This window comes from Anguilla rostrata, chromosome 16 (assembly GCF_018555375.3).
Source record: "Anguilla rostrata isolate EN2019 chromosome 16, ASM1855537v3, whole genome shotgun sequence".
In the NCBI taxonomy this organism is placed as follows: Eukaryota; Metazoa; Chordata; class Actinopteri; order Anguilliformes; family Anguillidae; genus Anguilla; species Anguilla rostrata.
Genome location: NC_057948.1, coordinates 26,000,816 through 26,019,593, shown reverse-complemented (window position 1 = coordinate 26,019,593; position 18,778 = coordinate 26,000,816). Strand labels below are relative to the sequence as shown.

Genomic DNA, 18,778 nt, shown 5'->3' with positions numbered 1-18,778 from the left:
GTTCATGTCAGTTCATTTTAGCATAATCTGGGCGGGCATGAGTGAAAGGTTTGTTTTAGGACACAACAGAATGAGAAGTCATTGGAGCAAATTTTCTCTGTGTGGGACAGAGAATGCTTTTAACCCACAGATGGTCCTGCACAAGCCATTGTGTAACTGGTAGGCCTTGAGAAACACCTTCAAGTGAAAGTAAACTGAAAAGTGCTCAAAATAATCCCCAAATAATATTCTCCAAATAATTTATTATAGGTGCTATAGAAGAAAAAAGACAACTATTGAATGAGGAAAAAAGCTAAACACTGCTGGCTTCAGACATACTTGCACACAGCAGGAGGCTGAAAAAATTAAAAATACAAATTAAAAATAAAGAAGGTGTGAACCAGAATTTGTCTTTCCGACACAAGCCTATTCCATAATAAAGGCTTTTATTTAATCTCCTGCTGTGTGCAAGTGTGCCTGAAGCCATCCGCGTTCAGAAAAGTTAATTAGCCAGCTACAGTACAACTGTTCTACTGTCTAGCTAGCTGGCTAGTTGTAGCTAGCCAGTTAGACAGCTCGGCAGCTAGGTTGTCAAACATATTAATAGTTATTAGTTAGCTAACCACAACCTCTGACTAATTCTGTCTTGTTAGCTAGCAATGTTACAGTCAAGTGTAGACTAGCCGGATACTTCTATAAAAATATTGATCGCCTTACTTATTACATTAATTTAAAAAACATTAGAAACCAGTCCTTGTCCCAGTGAGTCTCTTGTTTTCTTCCATAAAATCATGTAGCTAGCCAACTATGAGATGCAAGTTTTTCACAGTTTGTCAGGCAACTTGAAAGCTTTCTCTTAGCACACCCCCGCAAGTTCAAGTCATTCCTCTGGGTTTACTGTGATCTTTCATGTTTAGGTACCCAGTGTGCATGCTCTGGCACTAAGAAGCCAGGTAGTAAAACATGGCAGCCTCCATGAATTAGCTTCATGTGCCAATGAGCAGCTCCCATCGGAATCCATGGAACCGGTAAGCGGAAGCTGTCTCTGGTTCTTTTATATCTCAATGGCAGAAATAAATGCCGTTTTCCTAATTCATTCAAAATAATTTATGACATTTGGACGTTTGTTTGTATAGGGAAAAAAAAAACTTTTCACCCATTTTATAATCTAAAAAAAAATAAATTTAATAACAAACTGCTAACTGCTAAATGGTTACAGACCTGTTGCACAATTACAACATCATACTACATCATTTCCAGCTACCATTCACATGAGTAAGCAGTTTACGGTTACCCGTAAGTGTAATAAATTATTATTATTTTTTTTTGTTTTGTACAGTTATGTATATCACTGTAAATATATTTGTTGTTATTGTTGCTGTTAGTAATTTCTTAGGAGTACTTTCTTTAAATTTCTTTTCTGGCTAACGGTACTTTGACCAGCTTGAAAAGCAACCAGGCTAGCTGTGTCGTAAATAATGTTTGCAGCAGTGTTAGCTTGGTGTTAGCAAAATAATTATATTGGTTGGAAAGCGCCATGAGAATTCAGTGGATGGAGTGCCTTAAGAGAGAAATGTGTCTGGATAGAAACGTCCAAGTTTAAAACACCAGTTACAATCACAGACTGTGACGGGGATGGTTATGTGAAACTCCCATTCATTTTAACCATAGAAAAATTATGCTTTGATCTGTAAATCCATATATGAGTAAAGGTTTGTTCTGCCTTAAGTCAGACTTATGAGGCCTATTGTAGCTTAACTGTTTGCTGAATCCAAATGTCCAGTGTTCCCTGCACTTGCAGACTGGCGGACTGAATGAGCGCATACCTGTGAAGTCCAGAGCAGCTAGGGCTGCAAATTCTACGGTTAATCAAGTCTGCAAGGGGGCTCATGCAGACTTTCATGCTGACTTCCAGAGTCCACTTCGGTGCTGCAGCATCAGACTTTGCCAGTGGGATCACCCAAAATTCATAGAAATAAGGATGTGATGATATGCTGTAAGTCAGCTGGATGCAAGCATTTAAGCAGAATGGCAGTGCTCTTTTCTGAAAAGACCGGGCTCAATGTAAGCACTACTCTAGCAGATCACAAGTCAACAGAACAAGGAAAGAACATAAATTAGATAAAGTCAAGACATTATTAAATAAAGCAACCGTTGCAATGAATCCAACATCGATTACATGCTTAAAAGAGTTACGTAAATGTTCTGCTTCATCATTGGCAGAATGCACTGACCGACAACTAGCAAATGTTTAGTTTCCAACAACTCACCCTATTTAAAGTAAACCAGTACAGATAAATGTGTGTGGTAATTAAATTTAGCTTTAAAATAGTAACATTTGCCAACTAGGTAATGATAGCTACTGTAAAAAAAAAAGCAATGCCCCTCCCCCAGTTCTGGTGCCCCTGTGGTAAGGTAGTTACGAAAGGCAATTTTCTCACACAGGTGTGTATGTGTGTGTGTGTGTGTGTGTGTGTGTGTATGATCTCAATGAAAAGACTATTATTGTAATTTAATTTAAAAAGAATTAGACCCCAGTGCAAGCAATGTTCAGCCATTTTCCATTGTATCACTACAAATTAATAAGATTACAGAACACTCCTCCTTAATATTCTCCCTGGCAGAATTCAATCATACCCACAAGGTATACAACAAATCATAAGAATAATATGCAGTGTCTGGTTTTCTCCTTAGTCTCATCTTCATTTATGATACCAGATAAGACATCACCTTAATTTAAGTGTCTCAGTTGAAGGGGAAGGTTTTGGTCTCCACAGTGATTCCTGTCTCTTGTGAGTATCTCACATACATGTTCTGGAACACACACAACCCTCCTGCCATTCTCTCTCATATGTTGACATATTGATTTATTGTTGTAAGTGAGCAGCACAGTCTAAAGGAAGATGACAAAATAAATTCTTGTTTATGATGTTTGCGGGAGCCAGGTCATGTACAGCAGTTTATTTTTTTTAAAATAATCTCCAGGTTTATTTCTGAGTTTATTTTGGCATGTTAATGTCAAAATATACCCAAATTTTTTGCCTTGTTTTGTTTCATTGTTAAAATTCAGTTGCTCCGATTATTCAAAATTTCACAAATACTGTATAGATATGGACATTTCAAACCATTTAGAAAAAAAGACATTTGACAAACTCTTTAATCCAATGTCTCTTTGCCTCATTTACATGTTTATTCCTCAATATCTGTACTTGTGCGAGAGTGTTAAATGTTCTATCTGTCTTCACTTTTGGACGACTGTAAAAAGGGAAAGTGCCTCGACTGCTGTGCTTGCTTCATCCAGTCATGGTAGAAAATAACAGAACTGACTGAAAATTACAGTTCAGCCACGAGCAGACAACAAATCATCTTTCTGCAAGCAGTGCACTGTCACCGGAGGCGAGGGAATGGACCCAAACGCAGAGTCAAAAAATACTCAAAGTCCAAAAGGGTAATCCAAACCGAGAAAGTAACTTTTAATAAGAACCAAAACCAAGCAGATCAAAAAACAAGCCACGCAGTGCAAGACTCAAAGTCAAAACAAAGTTCTTAAAACGCAAAGACAAAGAAAATCCAGAAATCCAATCAATGCTAAACTAGAATACGGGCAGGGAAGAAAACACTCAGGACAACACACAGAATCAAAAAAGCACGTGGAAGCACATACCGAAACGCAATCAGACACGCACACAAAAGGATCCAGCACCTGAGTCAGGGAAGAGGGGAGCTAAAATAGACACGACACTGACGAGACACAGGAGGGCACAATGAACAATCGGGCCACAGAGAGGGAAGGGAAAACGAGACAACCCAAAAACAATAATAGAATAATTGAAAACAATAATACAATTAAACGGGGTAAAAGAACAGAACTAAAAACTGAAGGGCCGCCATCTGGCGGCCCAAAAAGGGAAACGCAGGCAACCACAGAACCATGGCAGTGCACATTTGCTGAGTTGGTTGTTGAGCATGACTAATAATCTAATATCTTGTTTCTATCTCCTTGAACTTCCATTGTTTCCAATTCAGTATGATGATATTTTAAATTGAAGCTGTGGACAGTGAGCCTTGCCCTGGAGCCTAGTAGCAGCAGTTGATATGCTCAAGGTGGCTGTCACTGTGCAAAGAGATTTTCAGGTAGACCCTCAGGGCTGGAATAGATGAGCAAATGCCATTCACTCTCCACAGCACAGACTGAGAAGGGGGTTATTGGTGTCTATAGAGATTATACACCAACACCACTGAGCATGCAAAGAAAGGGCCAGTGGATTTCATATTTAAAAAAATAAATAAATAAAAATAGGAATTAGGCCAATCATTTACTCATTGAGATATTCCAACTGTGTAGCCCTTGTACTGTAAATCATAAGGAGTTATGCTCGCATGTAATGCATATGAACTGGAGGTGAAAGAGTGCAGGTTGTGCTCTATCCATCTTCTGTGGTCTGGGAGATTGAAACACAGAGGGAAATGAGGAGTGCTGCAGGGATGGCCATCTATCTGTGTCTGCTGTCAGCGAAGCAGCAGGGGACCACAAGGGTGGGAGTTAAATCAGATTTTGCTCTGCAGAGTACGAGTGCAATACAAAAGGCATCAGAGTGTGGGATGGAGCCATTGATGTTATGACCAACAAATGCAATTTGGCCTTGCCTCACTGCTAGAGGGGATAGCTGCGTATATGGGTCCATGGCCCTTCACGGAAGCCTGGGGATTTGAGTTTCATCAGCATGCTCACTTGTGTGTCATGTGAAAAGCAGAGCAGGCTGTGCTCTTTTGGTGAGGAATACTGTACAACACCTGGAAGAAAAGCTGCAAAAACCTCAACACGATGTTAAGTTATTTTGTTAATATGCTTGTCCAGTAGTGTGGCCTACTTTACAGACAGTTTACCCATCTGAGTTTAAGAGAGAGTTGAGCTAGTCATCTGGAATTTGTAAAGTTATGCAGTACAGTATGGTAACTGTCATTTTAATTATTTTGTTCAATATTTTGTTCCAGTTTTTTAAAGAATACATCATGTTTTTAGTGATCATCTTCCAGAACAGCACACTATGCTGTTTATCCCTTCTAGCTCAAAACATCCATTGAATATATCTGATAAAAGTAGTTTTTGCATCTGTAGCCAAATTCTGGTTTCCTCAATAGTGCTGAAGTGGCAAACCTGTAGGCATTCAGTATTCACTGAACTCACAATTCACAAATTAAAATTAATTTTGTTTCAAAGTCCAGTTGCATTTTTGTGTGTTTTCCAGACCGAAACTTGCATTTGCTATTTAATAAAAGAAAAAAGAGGAAAACCTTGAGGCTGCCATGGTACAAACAGTGTGTACTCTGCATACAGCTGTGTACCTGGCGAGAGAATCTCGCATGCGTCACTATGAATACGCATGATATTGGAAGAGAGGTTCACTCTATTGAATTAAAAATGTACAAGGAAGGTGGCAGAGGACCAGGAATGAAGCCAATGTTCTGAGCATAAAAAAGGCATGAAATTTTTTTTATATGTAAAACCCTGGGGGAAAGCACTGTCAGCAAGATGCTGGACCTATCTCCAGGGTAACTAGACAAATCACCATGCAGTGAAATGGCTCAGGGCAATAAAAGTCCTTTATGCACCATGGTGCAGAGCATCAAAGGTACTGTAGCCGTCATACCACTGTACAGCTCCCCATAATTCCCCAAATTAAGAGTTATGAGAAAGCTGCAAAGAAAAGGCAGTTTTATCAAGAAAGAAACATGGAGGGTAATGGAGATGAAGTATATAGAAAGGGATAAACGTGAATTGTGTTTGTACGGAGTGCACACAAAACACACACACACACACAAACATAAACACACACATACACACACACACACACGCACACGAACACAACCACACACACACACATATGTAAATGTATGTGCACACGCACACTCATAGGTGTGCACATTTACACACAAACACATACTGAACCTAATTTGTTTTTAAATAAACTCTTTATTATTCTGATTTTCTTATAGATAAATCTAAGCAAAACATTTTTTTTGATATGATAACCTCTTCTGCCTCCCAGTACAAGAGAATGTTGTGATGGTCCTCATGCTATGTACAGTGGAATTAGATAGCATGTGTCAACACAAAACTTATTTCAGTGCTAAAAGTTGCATAGATGTCACATGCACACTTGCTAATACAAAGGGTCATAGCATAAATAACAAGCTTCATGGTAAACAACACTCCAAAAGAGAGCCACATGCTATTCTGTGACATACAGTACAGTAAGCTTATAGATTAGCGGTTAGCATGAAGAGCACATGTTTCTTGTTCATGGAAAAGACACAGAAAAGGCCCAAGGCTCATGCCCAGAATGGAATATTGAAGTTTGAACTAAGAGTAAAAGTTATCATGCCTTTACAGAAGTTAAGATCCTATTACATGAAAAACTTTGCTTGCATAAACTGTGCTCAAATGTCAGTTCCTTGAGGGCTCTGCGTGCTCTTTTCAACAGTAAAGCATTTCCTACATCAAACAGTTATACAAAGGAGAAAATGCGTGAACGTGTGTTTTTGTAATCCATTATGACATGGAGGTGAATGATTTTATAACAAAAACCTGCCTTTGGAGGTTAAAAAGTGCCCCGCTGTCTGTAGACTATCCTACTGTTTTCCAGTACGATGTGTATATTGTGCATCCATGCTGATGAATTCACTGGCAGTGTATATACTGTACAGCGCCCTTGAAATGCATCGTCATGTCATAGTTCATCGTAAAATGAATTAGCTTCCTCCGCCTGCATAGCTGGGGACAATGATGTTGGCCCACTTGTAGATCACAGGGATGAAGAGCAGGGCAGAGCCTAACACTGAGACCAGGAGGAAGGTCCACAGGAACACGCGGTCCAGCACCTGGGCCACAAACTTCCAGTCTTGTACAACCTAAAAAAAAATAAGGTACCTCTATGAGTTCATCTTTTCATTCAACAAAGTCATAGATAATGAATAGGTCCACTGAGAAAATGTGATTAATCCTTAGGTAAATTTATTGTACTTATTTGACTAATATAAGAGTAGCAGACCATTCTGTACAATTTAGGTAGTAAACTTAAAATACTTTGCTTGGGCAAAAAACAATTTGTTCTGCAAAATTCTTTATTTATTTTAACGATTGATGTTTTAAAATGCATTAAGAGATTATGCTTTTCAGTTTTATAATTCCGGTCTTAAACTTGCCAGTAGTCTGAGAAGCTAGCTTTGACTGATGAACATTTGAACACCTAGTCGTGATTATATTTGACATGAGTTAAAAGCAGGTGTGTGCAGAGTCATTTTGTTAAAACAAGGTTGAGGCCTAGTTTGTGAAAAACTTCAGTTTCCCTTTGTGTTTTTAAAATCTTGGTATCTTTTTTTTGTAATGCTTTGATTTTCTAATCATTCTGTAAGGCACTCAATGACCATTTATTTTTGCTGTCAAAGTTGCTGATTAGAGGTGTGCTGACTACATTTACATTTTTGGCATTTAGCAGATCCTATTATCCAGAGGGACTTACATTTATTCATAGTATTTATACAGAGGGGCATATGAAATACTGGTTATGCACATTACTCAAGGGTATAACAACAGTGTACCACCTGAGAACTGTTCCTGCAGCCTCTGGGCTCCAAACTTACTTCAAAAATATTGCTGTACTTTGAATGATTATAGGGCTGCAAGGCCAATACAACTATTTTTTAGAGAGCCCAAATAGTCAGAAAAAAATACTCCAAAGAAAATCAACTTAATTGGGGAAATAAGAACGTCATCATATCTTCCCCCCTCTTTTGTGCATACCACTGACTCGTTCATGCACACATTGGCCTGCTTCAGTAGTTCATTGGTGGACTGATCATGTCAAGCAGTATTGATTCAATCTCATAAGTAGAATGGAACTTTGTCAGGCTCATTGGTGAGAGGTTGGTTGTTGTGTTTTAAACTCAGTCGTGCTAGCAGGCGATCTGGATAGTGTGCTGCCTCACCAATGGAGTAGAAATAGGGAATTTGCTAAGTTAAATGGAGATGCTTCTGGCCAAATCATATTATTTGTCATGCAATCAGTGTTTAAGGAGTATATTACTGTCTTTTCTGAAACATTAGATTTTGTGTGGTGAATTGTTGTGCATTCTCAAGAAAATTAACATTGTTAACTAGTTTGATTTGAAATAATTTAGGAACTGTTAGGAGTGATTAAATCAGTCTTGACATACTGGGCTTTCATGGCATGCCTGGGGTTATATTATTATACCACAAATTTATAGAATGACATTTTGGTTGTTTGACCTGTGTTGAATGCATACTCTGCTATTCACCTTAAGACAGTGTTGGTAAAATCTATCAATATGTAGTTGCAACTGCATTTTAGGTTAGAGAAACCCTGATCATAGCAAGAGAGCAATATGAAGGCTACATGTTTAGTCTTTAAATACCATAGAATTAACAGAAAAAAACAAAATATCTGGAACAGGTATGTGAGGCATCGCTGTTCCTTTCTGGCGACAGCCATTTCCTCACCTCTCGGACCTCGTTCTCCTTCACCACGTGCTGGGTGATGTAGCGGATGGAGTCGAGTGCTGCCTGCAGGTTGTTTCTGGATGAGAGGAGAGGGGTTGTCTCGAAAGCAGAGCCTCCTATGTCCCTTCTGGCCCCTCCCCCATGGCCTACGCCTGACCCCCTGGGCACTGCATAGCGGTCAACATGGCTGCGCATGCACAGCAGCTTGGGCAAGCGGTGGAGAAAGACGCGGCGGACCCAGGGCGCCATGCCGTGGTGCGTGGCCGAGGACCGGTGGTGGATATTGATGGCGAAGACGGTGATGACAATGGAGAGGGTGACGAAGATCATTGTGAACACCAGGTACTCCCCGATCAGTGGGATCACCTTGGAGGAGGACGGGATGATCTCCTCGATCACCAGGAGGAACACGGTGAGGGAGACTAGGACAGAGGTGCACAGGGTTATCTTCTCCCCTCCGTTGGAGGGCAGGTAGAACACCAGAATGGTGAGGAAGGAGAGACCGATGCAGGGTATGATGAGGAAGAGGGTGTAGAAGAGTGGGAGCCTCCGGATTATGAAGGAGTAAGTGATGGAGGGATAGAAGCAGGAGCCGTCCGTCCTCAGTCTTCGGCTGCCCGTGGCGGTCACTATCTCCCATTCCCCATTATCAAAGTAATCACGCTTGTCCACGTGGAAGTCTTCCAGGAGGATATCCACCTGTGGAGTTCAGGTTTTCAGTCATACATCTTTTCTAACTTCAGTCCAAACTGTTCCCATGGCTGAAACTCAGTGATCTTATAGTCATTGTGTGCTTTGTGCAGGAAAGGGCCTGGATTCAGTCAATATTTGTACTTTAACTTTGTATTACAAGGACAGTGTTTTGAACAAACAAATACAGTTTGAGTTCATCAATCACCTAAACAAATATGCCAAACTTTGTTTGCAAAGAAACGTGATTTCTTTTTTTTTTTCTTTTTTTTGGTCAAAAGGTGAATGTTGACTGATTCCAGACTATTTTCAATATCAGGCGAGGCATATAATAAAACTAACTGGGGGAACTGTAAGGTCAGACCTGTGTCAAAACATATTCAAAATATTTCAATCACCAGTGATTCCTCTGCAGATTCCTGACTTTTTTTTAAGAAACACATCAAAATGATTAATGTATATGATTCTATAATTTGCTAATTATTATAATGCATTTATTCCCAGCGATCAGCAGGAGAGTTTTAAAATTTTATTGTTCTGTGTTGCACTGAAAGAAGCTGCAACCTGAGAGCCGTCATAGGTCCAGGAGCCAAACTTCATTGAGCAGTTCTGGAGGTCAAAGGGGAAGAAGGTGACGTCAATCGTGCAAGCCGACTTGTAATTGGCAGGAGGGGTCCAGGATATCGTGCCATCGTACTTGACTACAGCCTTTGTGACAGTGCCCTCAAAACGTCCATCTGCACTGCGGGGAGAGGTATGCATGGTCATTGACTAAAAACTGGACTACATGCTCACCTTCTCAATCCATTTCAAGCCATTTATTGATCATATGCTTTTGATGGATCTCCACAAAGTCAAGACTTATGCTTGCTTATGTGCATTGTGTACACAGAGAAAATTGCCATTATGACACATACTTGTCAAACAGGACAATGTCAGGGGTCCAGATGGAGTTAGAAGGTACTCTGATCGCAGTGATGCCCTGGTAGTTGTCCGGGTCCCATCTCAGCTTCATATCGACCCATTCCTGAACATAAAAAGCAGGATGACTCACCAGCGATGCAGCACGTTCTGCTATATGTTCAGACTTTATTATTTTATTGCACCTTTTTTAAATATAGCAGAGGAAAATCCAATAGTGTGCAATGGTCAAGACGAAACAGCCACAGTCATACATTACCACGTCTAAAGACATGTAAAATAGGCAGGACGTCCACAGTCCTATCCTTATTTTCAATTTGTCGGCGCTGCCCACAGGAAATGATTAACGAGGAAGCTGCATGCTTAGAGGAGACAGGAGGAGTGGGTGTATCACTGCAGATTGATTGCCTGTGCTGGGAAAAGGTTTTCATTGTAGATCCGTTGATAAGCGGGTTTGATAGCTGAGCCCACCCCAACCTCATTAGAGGAGCAAAATATGGGGGAGGGGTGTCACTGTCACTTAAGGCTGTCCTTCTGCAGGTTAGTAGGGGCTGTGTGACCCTTGACTGAACTGATAATGGACAGCCTGCTGATTGCAGGCTGCCCTGGCACATGCATAAATCTGTCATGGGGGGTCGTGACTGCACGGTGCCGGGGGGAGGTTCAGAGGCACGCTCGTGAGGAGGGGGGAAGACTGAGCTGTAGACGAACACAGTCAGAATGTCTGAGGTGTAAAGAAGAGTCAGAGGAAACGATGGGCAGTCGTAAGAGGCATTTTGTTTGTCGGGTTGGATGTGTCTCAGGGTGCTATGCGTATGAATGTAATATGGATACTCTGTAGATTTCATTCATTCATCTAATGCAGATAAAATGCAGACCTGTTTCATCCATACATTTGTTGTCATGAGCTGGTTCTTCTCATCCTGTCAGTGAGAGAACAGAGAAATTGTCAGTATGCCCCGAGTACGTAATCAAAATCATCTATACCCTCCATGTAAATTATCTATCTATCTATCTATCTATCTATCTATCTATCTATCTATCTATCTAGCTATCTATCTATCTATCTATCTATCTATCTATCTATCATCTATCATCTATCATCTATCATCTATCATCTATCATCTATCTATCTATCTATCTATCTATCTATCTGACTATCTGACTATCTGACTATCTGACTATCTGACTATCTGACTATCTGACTATCTGACTATCTGACTACCTGACTACCTGACTGTCTGTCTCTCCTATCTGTCTGTATGTCTATCAATGTATGACTGTCTGTATGTCTATCAATCTGTCTATCTATCGTACTGAACACCATCTGTAAATACGTGTACATTTTATTTTATTGAGCATGAGGAGCTGCAGTCTGTTGTGCATTCTAATAACGGATGGCACATGGCAACACTATGTCTTCCAAAGGCTAATGTGAATATAGGATGTACAGTCAGATAACAGATAGTCCTGCTGGTAATTATGAGAGTGTTAGTGAGGTTAATGTCCACAGTCTGTGTGGCATGCTATCCCTTAATAAGCCATAGCCAGTGTTTTCATCTCTGCTCCTGTTCTGAGATAAACTGAAAGTCTCTCACTTTCCCAACCTTTTCTCCAAAAATAAACGTATACGTATGCGTTTTTCAATAGTTTTATTGTTCCTGTTTAAAAGAGAATTTATATGAAATCATATGAAAAATGCATAATTTGCACAATTATTGGCATCTCTCACCACGTCCACCAACTGGGATATTGCCAGCCCAAATTTGACCCTCACAGTCCCATTGAGGTGTTCCACTGGTCTCACCCATTTGTGGTAATTTCTGAAGAGGTGTTTGAACAGTTTGTCCTCTGTCTTGGCATATGAAGACAGGTTTGGGGTTCCTAAGTGTAAGAACAAGGAAACGGCATCTTTAATCCGTGCTGTGTCAGATTAGGATAAAAACATTGATCCAATAAAGAGACATACTATTCAGCATAGGAAATCAATAATTCATAGTCCTTAATCGCTGACATATTGCCAATAACCCCATAAATCTGCAAATTAACTTTAAATAAATCACACCAGTGCTCTAGCCTTTATGTTCAGTCTTCTCTTTTTAAGGGTTTGGTTTTCCGTAATGTCATCTGAATTCACTGAAAGGGGAAAAGTAGAGGAAGAAACTACATGCTTCGTCCAAATTATTGTTTGCTGTGGTTTTAAGCTAGGAAACTGACCTGCCCATCGATCAATACGTTACTGTGCCCAAATCAATTGACCCTTGGCACTGAGCTTTTGAAACGAATCAGCTGAACATCAGTGAGTTACTGTTCCATTAGATACACTTTAATAACCTATGTTTTTAACGTATTATAGCCTGTTGACAGAATGTACCAAAATTCCATTTTAAAATGTTTTTACATTTATCTTAATACAGTACATAGGGTTGCATTTTGCCATTGTATTCACAAGTACCACATTGTATGCGTTTTATGAGTTATTATTTTCTGTATTGTGTTTGTGGTTATTAAAATGTTTTCATGCATAATATAATGGAAGTGATAATAATGAATACAGGCTGGCGTGGGGTGACCGGAGGTGCCAGGAATGCAGATGGAATTCCTCCCTCCTTCCTATGACTGTCTCAGGGGAAGAGGAGAACTTGCTTTGTGTCCTCCGCAGAATTCTCAAATGTGCTGTGTTTAATTAGTGAGGCATTGAGCCAGCTCCTTTCTGACATAAACACGTTCCTACCTGCTCTGTAATGAATTTCACACTCCTTTTGCACTGGCCCTTTTGAGCTCAGCTGTAATTTGATTTGGCTCTACATTTTCCCGTTTTGATTTTCTCCCTGTAGATATTGAAAAAGGAATCCAATGCATTTTAGTTACTCTAGATACATTCAAGTTTTCCAGAGTGGTACATTTTTGGTCAGATACTGAGTCTTACTGTGGAAATAGATGAAAATAATCAGAACTCAGTCGCTTGCCCATCGGCTAGTCACCTAGCTGGCTAGCTTGCCTTCATGGTCTTGTTCAAGTAAAAAAAAAGGCATTTACTAAAGAGTATAGCTCAGTGTCAGGACCTATAGATACCTGGATGCCATGAATCAGAAACTGCCATGCAGTCAGAGCATTACAGAACAGCTGGTCTCCTGCAGACAGTGCTGACAGAAAGCCCCCAAGGATCATCATTAATATGTGGGCCTCAGGTGGCCTAAACAAACCAAACACTGGCCTTTAAATCCCACAGCACAAAAATAATAAAAAAGAATTCTGCATTAAAGCAGAAAGTGTTAAGTGACTTTATCTGTATAATATTATTTATTATTATACAGTATATTATTGTAATATCTCTTTATTCTTTATCACCTTAAGATGTGTCTTAAGATACGTGCTCTTTCAGTGCACCACCATCAAGGGAAAGATTGTTTCTGAAGGAAGGGAGATAAATAGAATTGCCATATCATCTGAATAGACCAATTTAGAAAGAAGTTATGGCACTTTGCATGACAGACAATTTATTCCCGTCTCCAGTTAGACAGATTTGGAATGCTAATCCGTTGATTTTATGTGCATACAGCTTAGCCTGCATTGTAAATCAGTCAGCTCAATGACAGAGTCCGTGCATTTCCACCCTGAGTTAACACTCCCATGTCATTTTCTCTGTCTGTGGATCAATAACTGCATTCTTTGATCTCTTCAGTCAATATCATCTTTATTAGCGAATCCATCATCTCCATAGCTAGTCCAGGTCCTAGCTTGCAAGCTAATATTAGCCCTTCAAGCAAATAAGGTAAACGCAATGCTTAAAGGCTAACATTACCTACAGTAGCATCATTATCATTATTGATTATCATCATTATTGTTATTATTGTCATTGTTATTATACATTTTTTTAATAATGCTTAATTTTGAAGGGGGAGGGAATCCCAAGGGGCACCAATGTGTTGCACCCACCTGGGGTGATGCACGGCAACCATTTTGTGCCAGAAGGCTCACCACACATCAGCAGAGGTAGAGAGTGAGGGATGAAGGAGACAATAAACAGGATGTGATGATAAACAAGATGTGAAGGAGGAATATGTTTGGAATACTCTTAGCCTGGTCTGGGCACTATTGTTCCTATTATCAGGTGAATGCACTTATATTTATCCCACGGTGCACTGTACTCTAAGTCGCTGTAGATAAGCTTGTACAGTAAGTGTAATGTAGTATAATGAGTACGACAATGGCAATTATAATATTTAGACAAGAAAGAAGATAAAAATGTGCCATATTTAGCATACTGTTTTTTTAAACCAACTAGAGTAGATTCTATTCTATTGCATGTAAAAAATGTATCTCTTGTGGACTCACATAGATAATGGTTGTGTTAAATTAACACTGAACATTTTTCTGCTTGTTGTCAATGCAAACCTGAAGTCACTGAGTTTTTGTCATCTGTTTGTTGCCCTCCTTGCAGCTAGCTTCATAAATAAGGCTAGATGCTTTATTTGAACAGCATTAAACTGGAATTTTAGCAACAGGCAGGAAATTATCCAGTGGGTAAGCTCTGAGCGTGAGTATTGACGTGGGTAATATTACTGTTTTTCCCATATTACTGTAAATGTAAAAGACTGCAAATCTCAAATACCGATCAAATATCTACATTTTCAGACGCTGTTTGACTTGGCTATTGTTTAGCCCCGTGTATAAATTGCATGCAAACATACAGTTGTCAGTGTTGCAATAGGCTTTTTTTTCACAGATGCTCCACCATGTGTAGTTAAATCTCTTCTTTCACCGTACTTATCTCTTACTGTTTCTCACTGTCAAAGCGTTTGTTTCTCCGTAGAGATTGTGAATGTGGCTATTAGACAATCTTCTGTGATTGAAACCAGGCTTCTTGTAGCCTGTGTACCAGACAGAGTAATCACAGCCACACAGTAGTCCCCCATGGTCTATTAGTAAACAGTGCCACAAGCGATTTAGCCTCTGTTCCTGCTATAGAATGCTTTCAATGAAGCAATAGTCGATAAGATGCCTAAATATCATGGCTGTGATTCAGATTCTGTACGATATGCTATGTATAATGAAAATATGTTGTGTTCAGTTCAAATATGCTCCTTGTCACATTTCTCTATTGCTATTCAAAAGGTCGATATTATCAATCCTTTAAAAATGGAAGGCACACTCTGAGCTATACTGAAGCTTGATTTTAGATTTTTTTTCACTTGATTTTTAACTACTGCTAATAAAAAAGCATGTCTTAGCAGCTTCAGCAAAGAAAGATTGATGGTTTAGCAACCCAACGGTACGTTGTTTTGTTCATAGGCTACTGTATGTACTGTACTGAGGGCAGTGAATGTTAGCCAGGTCTAGTATTATGTATTCATGAATTTATTCTGAATGCTGCATATTTATATTTACATTCATTCATATTTTGCACTTCATTACAGTGCTCTGTACATATCACTCTTATAATATCACTCTTTCAATGCCTCTCTTGCTTTCCTTCTCTCCCTCTCTCTTGCTCATTCTCGCTCATTCTATAATACAGTTTAGAGCTCATGCAGTACTGTACTGTGATTGTATATCCACTGACCCATTGCATTTCTCTTTTCCATTCCTTATCCTTAGGGAGAGACAGAGAGAGATAGAGAGAGAGGAGGGGGAGGGGGTCAAGGGAGGTGAACTTACCTAGGGAGTTGCTCAGGTAACAGCAGCACGCCAGTAGAATCACAGACTTGGTGGCTTGCTCCTCTCTCAGCATTGTATCAGCAGAGGCAGGCAGAAATCCTCAGGCAGCCATCAGCACCACGGAGCTGGAGCCAGATCAGTTACTGAGCTGCTGACACACACACACACTACCACCTATTCTTCACTCCTTTCTTCCCCTCTTTTCTGCTTCTCTCCCGCTCTTGCTCTTGCTCTATCTCTCTCTCTCTCCCTCTCTCTCTCTTGCGCTCTCTCTCACTCTGTCTCTCAAACATGCAGCTCAGTCTCAAGGGAGGCAGCGTGCGGTTTGACCGCACATCCGCATCTTCTGCTCCTCTGTTCCCAGCGGCCTGGTGCCCCACTCTTCACTTGGTCTTATTCAGGGAGGGGGGGCTGCTTTCGAGTCACTGCCTAGGAACTGCTGGTGCTCTGCCTCCTTTCATCCCTACTCTTCTCCGTTTCTTCCCGAAGACAGCTACACCCCTGCTTCTCCCTCCCTCCTTCCCCCGCACTCCCCCAGAGGAGTTCAGCGTGTCTGAGAGCTTCTACAGCCTACAGCCCCGAACACTGCTCTCTGCTTTTCTTACTGGACAGCAGTCCGGCGTCTGCTCTTTCAAACGAAATGCCCTGATGCTATGTGGCTGAGCACTTATAGAGCCTGAGTCTTTTCCTTCTGACTGACAGGTCACGTCAGTGCTCAAAATATCACCTTTCTTTACACCCTCTGGTGTCCGTCAGGCTTGGGGGACTACCTGTTGGTGTGATGGGGGCCAAAAGCTTTAAAATACTGAAGACCTTGATCTAGCTGTAAACCACAATTTCCGTGGTAGTAAATTAATAAATAGTGCCCAGCATCTGCAGTACCAGAACACCCAAATGTACCTGCATGTAGTATAATGAAGTACACTCATCTCAGGCTGCTGTGTGGTCCACTGCTGCCCCCTCCTGGAGAGGTGCTATATTGACAGCTTGCCTGCTGTCTCATTTGATCATGCCAGTCATGGACACCTGCCTGAGGTTATAAAGGACTGATCATCCACCTAGCCATATTCCCATTGCTGGTATGTCCAGCTGCAAAACTGCACAAACACCAAAACCCCCTAGTGTCTGATTTCAGAAAGATAGCATCGATCTGATTGCTCCAAAGTAACCTTATCTTGAGTCGCTGCCTTTCCCTGTTATCTGTTCACGGTCACGTCCTTCAGATTTTCAGCTCCAGCAACTGAGCATGAACAGGCATTGGGGTAGATCACATGGTCAGTTCATCTGTAACTGATTCTGATAGACTGAGCTGAATGGATAAGCATACGCTGAAGTGAATGTATAAACATATACTGAAGTTAAGTGAATGATATAGCCATATATCAGTGTAAAAATGGGAACCCATAAGGGTTATGAATTATAAACTTGGCTATGTGCACGCTACGCTACTTCCCTTCTCCTCATCAAGTTTCTGCTCCATTTTGTATTTAGGGAGAACTGATAAGGGCATTTGAGAAGGTGCATATGATATAGCTATTCTCCCTGTCTGGGACAGCACAGCTGATTGGATATTGATTTTGTGGTTATCTGTACTGTCTGGTCTCAGTCACAGAAATTGTGCTTAAATTGAATAATGCGTGTAGATACACAACCACAAATATAAGCAGAGTAATCACACCAAGAGGAAATAAACATCCCAAGCTTAAATAACACGTATGTGTACATACATTGTCATACGCCACTGTCAGTAATTAATAAAAAGAGAAAAGATGGTATAATTTTATTATAGTTTTATGTGGCCTCATATCCTCTCTACTGCCTAAAAAGGAAGGTGATTATAGCACAGGAATGAAACCTTCCCTTACTACGGGTTACTTTCGATGGATTGCAAAATCAGACAAGGAGCACCCTCTTGTGGTTCCAGCATGGACTCTACACAAAGTTGACAGTAAATATTCCCTGACATCATATGTACAACTCACTGTGATATCACTTCTTGTTGACAAATTTAAGTCAGGTTGACTTGGTGTGGTACAATTTGACAGCGCATAACTTTGCAATCTAACTTTCAAATGAGAATATTTTGCCACAAGGGTCAAATAGTCGTTATCAATAATTGTTAATATGAGTTTGCTATTAATTGTTTTTGGCCCTGAGACAGTTACTTTAAACTTTCACATTTGGCTGAGTTTAAATTGTCACTAACTGCAGTGAGGAAGGTAAGCTAAAGTATGTATACCTTAAATAGAGAGTGGCTTTTGAATTTTCATGGATGGTGCAAACAGAAACATAAAGTAGGATTTCAGTCAGAAAGTATTGTGTTTGTCTGTTTTACATGATACAACAATCAAATGCTCTCTCAAACTTCGTGCTAAGCTTGAAAAAGTGATATAAAATGCAAATCCTCACCCATTCCACTACGCAGTCCTGTGATATTGATTCTAATTCAATACTCTGAAGCCCTGGGGGTGAATACATAACAACATGAGACCCAGTCTCTCAGCACAGCTGTTAATCATGTCTGCATCCTACTTAGAGTCTCCAAATTCAATTTCCCTAAAATGAACAACATTGATTTGCTAGTGCGATAATGATTTTTTTTCTCCACACAGTGAGCTCCAGATAATTATGATGGGGCTCATTGTATCAGCTAAAATATATCTTGCTCTTTAACAGAAAGGCAGAAGAGGAGAATCAGGCACTACCCCAGAAACTTTTCCCAAGTGATGGTTTATTAAATCTTTTAGTGCGCAGAATGACACCACAAAGTGGATAGGACATACCTGGTCTTGTGCAGATAGTCAGAAAAAACCAACATAAAGTGTCAAAGTAAGGTGTTGGGCCACCATGACCCACCAGGACAGCAAATCTGTGGAACTCTACTGGAGGGATGGAACAACGTTCTTCCAAAAGATATTCCCTCATTTGGTGTTTTAATGATGGTGGTGAAGAGTGCTGTCTTACACATCGGTCCAAAATCTCCCATAGGTGTTCAATTTGGTTGAG

At 40.3% G+C, this 18,778-nt stretch overlaps 1 protein-coding gene across 1 annotated transcript; it reads right to left on the bottom strand.

Annotated features, from left to right (window-relative positions):
- Positions 1–5,957: 5,957 nt before the first annotated feature.
- Positions 5,958–16,369, bottom strand: chrna5 (cholinergic receptor, nicotinic, alpha 5). Its single transcript, XM_064312943.1, has 7 exons — positions 15,773–16,369; positions 11,844–11,995; positions 10,990–11,034; positions 10,108–10,217; positions 9,755–9,932; positions 8,501–9,199; positions 5,958–6,891 (listed from the first exon to the last, which is right to left on the bottom strand). The coding sequence occupies exons 1-7, from the start codon at positions 15,843–15,845 to the stop codon at positions 6,733–6,735; spliced, it is 1,416 nt and encodes a 471-aa protein (XP_064169013.1). The 5' UTR covers positions 15,846–16,369; the 3' UTR covers positions 5,958–6,732.
- Between the last annotated feature and the right edge of the window lie 2,409 nt (positions 16,370–18,778).